General features: G+C 40.7%; 1 protein-coding gene across 1 annotated transcript in view; it reads left to right on the plus strand.

The window, feature by feature from the left end:
• The window catches only part of itga5 (integrin, alpha 5 (fibronectin receptor, alpha polypeptide)), a 31,320-nt gene extending 24,212 nt beyond the window's left edge, over positions 1 to 7,108 (plus strand). Inside the window, exons 22-30 of the mRNA XM_005749009.1 lie at positions 226 to 305; positions 456 to 536; positions 639 to 744; positions 1,034 to 1,192; positions 1,786 to 1,893; positions 4,522 to 4,635; positions 5,243 to 5,344; positions 5,473 to 5,595; positions 5,722 to 7,108. Of these exons, the coding sequence (XP_005749066.1) occupies positions 226 to 305; positions 456 to 536; positions 639 to 744; positions 1,034 to 1,192; positions 1,786 to 1,893; positions 4,522 to 4,635; positions 5,243 to 5,344; positions 5,473 to 5,595; positions 5,722 to 5,805 (957 nt within the window). The 3' untranslated portion in view covers positions 5,806 to 7,108. The remainder of the gene's footprint in view (positions 1 to 225; positions 306 to 455; positions 537 to 638; positions 745 to 1,033; positions 1,193 to 1,785; positions 1,894 to 4,521; positions 4,636 to 5,242; positions 5,345 to 5,472; positions 5,596 to 5,721) is intronic.
• Positions 7,109 to 7,898: the final 790 nt, after the last annotated feature.

The raw sequence follows: 7,898 nt of genomic DNA on the forward strand, positions 1-7,898 counted from the left end.
TGTTAACTCAAAGCGACAAAAAGATTTCTTTATTGTAAATGGATCTGAAATGACCCTTAATAATGTGCGGCACAGGAACAAGAAGTCACATTTTTGTGCTGCAACATGCTCAAGCAGTCAGTCAGTACTTTTAGATTGGGTCTATTAGGTCCTTTCCTTTTCTCTGTTACTTGTAATGAGAAAAAATTCAGGGGATGTTAATATGTCTGAACTTCCTTTCCTTAGCTCTGGGCAGGCCTACGTTTCACAGTGCCGCGGCTGAAGGACACACACAAAACGATTCAGTTCGAGGCGCAAATCCGCAGGTACAATTTCATGTGATCACCAACACAGGAAAAAATAGCAAAAGTGTACACAATATCAACTACTTCTGATTTAATAGTACTGATTTTCACAACTCTCAAATGACATCAGCTAATCAGATCTTCTTTTTTTTCCATTCTCTGTTTCCACAGCAAAAATGAGAATAATTCCCATAGTGAGGTTGTAGCCTCCAAGCTGGAGGTGATTGTTAAGGCTGATGTCATTCTACAGGGGTGAGCTGAGTGTTAGAATTCCCCCATTCGTGCTTTTGTGACTTCATTAAATCCCTAGTGCCTCCCTACACATACTCTCATATCCCTCCTTCCCATTTTAAGTGTGTCTCGACCAGATAAGGTCTTCTTTCCGCCGGCCAACTGGAAACTGACCAAAAATTACAACGTGGAGGTGGACGTTGGGCCTGCCGTGGAACACATCTATGAGGTAATCGATGTTAGCTGTGCATGCTCAGTGGGGTTGAGCAGATTGGGTTGGAAAGCAGATATTACAGTTTAAAAAAAAAAAAGAAGGAGGAGGAAAACCAGATCACACGGTGGGATTTGCGCCAGTGCAGATCCATGGATTTGTGGATTAAAAAAAGTACACCAGATATTAATATTTCAGCATGGGAAAGAAACTGCTTGGAGAAACAAATGAAAAACTTAAGGGGACTCTTACAGTTTTTTTAAATGTTTGATATAGTAAAATGTTTCTTTTTCACTCCTTTTTCCAGCTTGTGAACAATGGCCCTAGTAGGATCAGCCACACCCTACTTGAGCTGCGCTGCCCTTTCCGTGTCCAAGGTCAAACTCTCCTTTACCCTCTGGAGTTCTCCACTGAAGGCCCCATTAACTGCACAGCTGACAAAAACATGAACCACCGAAACCTTAAAGTGAGTGACATTCAGATGAACACCTCTCAGGGTCAAATGAGGCAAAGTCAGAGAGTGAAGATCTCCCATCATTTCCCTGTGTGATTCCCAACGGTTGGCCCACACCCACCTTCTCCACCCTGAATCTCGACTCCACCCAGGACACTTTCCCCACCACTGCTTTGAAGTTCAAACTCTTCCCTATGCTCAGCACAGCTTGATGAACCACCTCACCCAGCAACACACTCATTCATCTACAACACCCCCTCATACTAAGTTGTAACTTGGGGATTTTGTGGGCAAAACATTTTAGTGTGGTTGTTTGTGTTTACATGTGACGTTTGACAGATGTTGAGCAGAGCTGTGAGTGGTCATCTGTCTTAGCTGTGATCTAATGTTTTTCCCACCCCCTAGTGAATTGCTAAGTATGGTGTATTTCCATGGGAATCCATAAGGAGTAGAGCTCACATGCTTCTGATTAATGACAAAAAGCCTCAGGGTCATGCTAACATTAGGTCTTATATTGACAGAAAGGGTGGTGCACTTTTTTGCCTAGTGAGGTCAGTATCTGTGTTGTTCTAATGGGTGGCTGGTGTGTTTCTGTTTTCCTTTAGCTCCAGCGCTCATCCACGGAGTCACCTATTCTGGCGCTAAAGGGCCATGAGCATCGCCTCGAGAGGAGGGACGTCCACAAGAATCAGCTTGCTCATTTGACTAACCTGGTAAGGCACTTAGCGGGAAATTGTCACATTCTGTAAGAGCAACATGTTTTATGCATGAATGAACACTGTCGGACAAAAGGGTGGAGTCTAGCAGTCGGGGACTGATTGTGATAGTGTCTTTAAAGCAAAGGAATGACAAGCTTTAGTTTGTAGTTTGGAGTAAATATGATGATGGAAGTAAATTCATTTTTGCACCACACATAAACTTATATTTGAAACTATAGATTTGATGCTTTTCTGTGCGACCCTGTTTTGGTGACACTGGCCCTGCTCCTACATGAAGCTCTGGGGACGGGAAATTAGGTTATGATGTCGTTAAAAGGGAGGGGTCAGAGGTTACAGGCTTGTCCCATTGTGGTGATTAACATTAAAGAGCCTTTAGTAGTGGTGGGGAAAAAGGCATGGGAGGCTTTTTGACTGTGATGCACTGCTTAGTTCACAGACTTGTCTCTAATTTTTGGCTCTGGGTGTTATAAGCCTGCTCAGCCCCCACACACTGGTCCTATTGATCCACCCAGCTGTAGGTAGCTGCTCTATCTCCCTCTGTCTGTGGATACCTGCCTCTACCAAAGAAGTCTTTGTCTCTGTGCCCGTCTCTCCTAACTGTGGTCGTTTATCAAGCATGTCCAATGACACTCTAGTATGAAGCAGCCCTTTCTCCTGTTTCTCTTGTGTCTGCACTTTTTCCTTATGCCTGAGAGAATAGACATCTCCATTCAGCACGAGTCTTGATCAGAATGCATTACTGTTTTGTGGTCAGAGAAGGTGAGATGGTGAGAATTGTAGATGACCTGTTTAGTTTTTGAAGGACTGGGATTAACTGCACCAAAACTCAAAAGACTTCCAAATTACTTTGATTAGTTTAAAATGGCCTCACTTTCATTGTGTTGTGGGACATGCAACATTCAGTGGCACTGAATGGGGAGCTCTTTGAAGATAATAGTGGTAGATCTTATTGTTCTAGCACATGTAATACATTTGAAACCACTTTACAGACTTTTCTGCTTGCTAAAAGCAGGACTTCTTGGTTCAAAGATACCAGACGACTGGGGTGTTTCTGTGCATGTCCTCTTTGTGCTTGTGTGGGCTCTCTCTGGGCACTCCAGCTTCCTCCCACAGTCCAAAGACCTGCATGTTAGGTTAATTGGTGACTCTAAATTGTCCGTAGATGTGAATGCCTGTTTCTCTGTGTTAGCCTTTCAAAGGACTGCAAGCCTGTCCAGGGTGTACCCCGCCTCTCGTCTTATGACAGCTGGGATAGGCTCCAGCCACCTTGCTACCCTGAATTGGACAAGCTGCTAAGAAAATGGAAGGATGGAAAAAATTTGTAGGCTAATAATGGCCGAGCGCTTTACATGTATGTTTAAGGCCTTTAAAACCTCATGGGTTTACCAAGTTGGGATACCTGGCAGATGTTTATCTTTATCAGGGGCTGAACCAAAGTCCTCTTTATTAACAATCTATTAACATACTGACTGTAGACACGTATTAGTCTTAATTCTGTCCTCATTAATGTTGAATGACTGCCATATTTATGAACCAGCAACGGTAACTGTCAGCTTCAAGATTAACTAATTATAAATCTAACATCAAGCATGTCATATATGAAAAGGGGCTTCCACGTATTTGATAGTTCTGTTATGTTTTACCTTACCAAATGCTCTCATTATCTTACTTGAAATATGGCTGCAGTTAACAGTAGTTTTACCTGATCAACACTCTGATTCAAAACCACCTAATTTATTATTAGCACCATTGAAGCGTAATTGTAAAACTTTACAGACCGCTTCCGTACAGTAGCTGTGTTTTCAAGCTCAACTGTCATTTTATTAAGGATCCATGCCTCCATGATCCAGCTCTTGACCACATAATCCTGCCAGTGAGGATATATGTGGGAACTGGGTCTGAGGCATCTTTGGCATTCGACCATGTGCATGTCATTTTCACAAACCTTTGAGGCCCTGCTGCCCTTGGGCATCAAGCATGACTACCGAACGGAAACAGACTGATATGCTCTCTGTCTGTCTGAATAATTATTAAGTCTGTCTAAGACTGAGCCTAAAGGAACTAGGCGGGTACCCTCTTCTCCTACTTTTGCCTTTCTCTGTGTAATAAGTAAACTAATGGGTTCCCGCAGGAAACCCGCCGAAACCTCTCAGTCTAGGGGTGGTCTGGCTACAGTACCTTTAAAACAGAGTGTGCACATGTTTTAAAATGTTAAATGTATCAAGCTGCACTATGGGGATCTAATTAAGATTGTGTACTCTACAGTCTTGAGAAAAATGGGCTGGTTTTAGTGGTTGGGCAATAATGTGGCGAGTGGTGCATGCTGCATTTTTACAGTCTCATGACATTCCTTCAATCTAATTCGAAGCAGGCATGCAATAGGGATCATAACATTGGGTTCTTTGTTATATTTGTATATTTGTTCCACCGGCTTTTATTTATCTGTTCTGCTAGTTTTTAGATTTGCTTTAATAACTTCCACTTGAATTTAGGCTTTGTCATATTATTTAAGTTTAGTGGGAATACATTTTTTTTCAGATGGTATTCTCGCACAAAATGGCTTGACATGTATTTAACATCGCTAACCGCATCATAATGATGGCATTCTCTCTGTTTGCACAGAACTGCTCTACTGTGGACTGCTGGAAAGTTGAATGCAATGTGGGTCTTCTGCAGAAGGGGACTACAGCTATCCTTAAAATGCGATCCCGTGTCTGGGCTGAGACCTTCACTGAGGTTTGTGGGGGAAGAACCTTGCCATACAAACTCCCCACACACATACTGTACATTTTACATATCTTCCAAACATAAGACAAAATACAGTAATAAATTGATCTTCCCCTACCAGTGGCTGTATATTTTCTCATGTCAGGCTCTGGGAGGAAGTAAGAAGCCATTTTTATTAAAGCGTTATTAAAACAACACTGAGACTCAACCTCAAATGTGCTGCTAGGAAAGGCAAATAGTTGGAGTTGTCAGTAAGACATGTTTGGTTGTGATCAATTTGTACTCAGCAGCAGCTCTGAATCAGTTAACAGTATTACCAGTTACGCATATTTGCCTAAACAAATGAGACAACAGTTGCTTTCTGAGGATGCAGTTTGCTCCACACTGGTGTTCATACTGCAGCTTCTACCAGTGTTTGTCATGTCTAAAATACACAGATTATTTCCCATCTATGTGGTATGTACTGAAAATTTAATATTTGGTTATCACAGCTTCTCATAGGGTAGGAATGCTAAAGGGTGTTTCGCAGGGAGATGCACATGGTCAATGTCGCCACCTAGTGTATAACTAGTATATTATATGCATTTTTGAATGTAATTTCTTTTTTCTTCTTCAGAGAGCTTATAAGCAATATGTGCTGGAGTGCCTGGCAGAATACCGTGTGAAGAAGATGCCATATGCAATCCAGCCTAAACTTTTTCCCAGTGGAAACAAAAAGGTATTTAATGTGTTTATTAAGTTATTCAATTTATTAGAACTTGTTCATTTCACACAAATCTATATTTTTAGTACATATTTTTGTATTGTTGTAGTTTGGAAGAAGACATCTTGTCTTGTCATCCTCAGGTGGTGACTCCAGTGGTTTGGAACAAGCCGGATATTGAGAACTCAGTTCCACTGTGGATCATCATCTTGGCTATTCTGGCTGGTTTACTGCTTCTGGCTCTTCTCATATACATCTTATACAGAGTGAGTACTGCTGTGATATAAAAAGAAGCATAGCATGGTTTTGATCTGAAAGATCAATGAATGTGATTTTGTCTGTTCTCGTTTATGTTTCCTGCATTTCTGAAATGGTTTTTTTTCTTCTTGCAGTTGGGCTTCTTCAAACGATCTGACCCTTACGGCACTGCCATGGAGAAAGCAGAACTCAAACCGCAGGCTGCCTCTGAGGCCTAAAAGACCACCAAAGCTACCAAAACCACAGTACCTGGCCATATGATTGCAACGGAGAATTGTGGTGGAATATGTAGAGTGGATTTAAAAAAAAAGAAAGAAAGACAGAAGCAGTTGAAGAGTTACAAGAAAGAAAGACTACTGGAACTCCACTGTGCTGCACTAGAGGAAGACAAAACTCCAAAGATCTCAAAGCCAAATGAATGTTTTCTTTTTCTATTTTTAATTTATGTCTTTTTTGCTGGCAGGGTTGGACTGTTATCAAATGGAACTTGTGTCAATGCATAAGGCTAACATTGGACTGTACAACAAAAAACGACTGCAGAAGAAATGCAGGCTACCGTCAACCTGCAGATGCAGGAAGATGGGTTTAATTTTATGGATTCTTGGTATGGATCATTTTGTTATTTCCCTGTAACTGCCTTATATTGGTGCTAATGATCTGATATGATTGCTGCCTCTAACAGGATATGGCCACATGTTGCTTGTGGCATCTAGGAGCTGTGAATTATGCTGCCTGCTGAGGCCTGAAAGTATTCTGATATCTCCTAAACACATTTAATTGACAAAAAATAAGAAAACTGTTTATCTGCCTTTAGTAAAGGCAACATAACATCGACAAATATTTAACAACAAAACCTGTTTTAAAGCTCAGATTTCATAGCTAATTGTAATTCAATTCCTTTGCTAAAATTTAAGTAATTTTAAATCCCAACTATTCAGAGGTGCTGATTCTTGCCCAGTGCATGCTGGGATATGCTCCACCACTCCACCACTCCGGAAATTTAAAAAAAATGCATAGATGGACATTTCTCACCCGACCATGGAACTGATCTCTCTCTGCCTCAGGTTGGTGGACAGTGCCGGGTTAAGTTGTTTTTGCACTCAAAGGAAATCTACTGATATTTTTCCAAAGACACCAAAGACTGACTGACCTTCCTTTGAGTTCTGAATTTGACTCCTACTGATCACTTTGTTTAAATCCTGTATGTTTGAGTCGAGAGTTACCAGTGCTGGCAATGTCATTGTTGTGTAGTCGACTGGGATGGGACTGGAACCACCACAGACCTGTGAAACCTCATGTAAGGCCTGAAGCAGTGTGGTGCTTCTGTCAAAACGCAGTGTTCTCAAGATTTAGTTTTAATGTCATTACTCCTGCTTTGTTTGGATTGGGTTCATTCAAGATGGAAGCCTAAATGAAGCAAATTGTGCTTACGGTGGAGGAAATAAGCATATAATGATTTTTTTTTTTTAAACTGAAGACATGACAATCAGCAATCCTATAGCCTCGACAGTAGGCTGAAGGCAGAATGATTCTTTTTCAGCATAAAATGTGTGTTGCTGTGAGATACTGTATTTTTCTATTCTTTTTTTTTTTCTCTTTTTTTGTGTAAATGCTGCCCATGCTTAAAATGAGAAGTAGCTGAAGCCATCCCACACCCAGAGGCTGCAGGGACGCAACATTAAAATGCCTCGTGTTGGTTTCTTTTGACATATGCATAAGTTTAATGTGTCCTTAATGTAAATACTTAGTGCTTGTCAGTTACCGTTCCAGTTGTGTGTGTTTACATGTATACATGCGAGATTTCATGAATACATGCATTTGTGTGGATGGTATATTTATGAATGTTTGTTTTTGTCTTATTACCTTTCCCACTGCCTAGTCCTTTTTATGCCAATCACATCAGTAGCTTGAGATAATTGAGCTTAACCAGTTCTGCGTTACTTTTAAAATTGATAGCATAAATACCTCTAACAAAGGGATGACAGCTAGGCACTGGGAACTACATGTTGTTTGGAAGTGCAATATTTATATTCACTTGTTTTAATATTACAGTGCTTTCTTTTGATTTATGTTTTGTTTGTGATTGATTTGTGATAAATCAGACCTTTACGTGTGAAGGTGATGAACATGTAGCCAAATCCTTTGTTGGTGGTTCACTTGCTTTTTCTCACTAAGCATTATTTCAGGTGTGAAAGTTTCTGTTTTTCAAGGATTTTTCCCACTTCATATGTACTCACCACTGCAGGACCTTTCTGATCTCACTTTTTGTAGCATAGATTTTCATAAAAATACAAGCACATTTCTGGTATGC

Source organism: Pundamilia nyererei, unplaced genomic scaffold (assembly GCF_000239375.1).
Source record: "Pundamilia nyererei isolate P.nyererei 1_Seehausen unplaced genomic scaffold, PunNye1.0 scaffold00235, whole genome shotgun sequence".
Lineage (NCBI taxonomy): Eukaryota > Metazoa > Chordata > Actinopteri > Cichliformes > Cichlidae > Pundamilia > Pundamilia nyererei.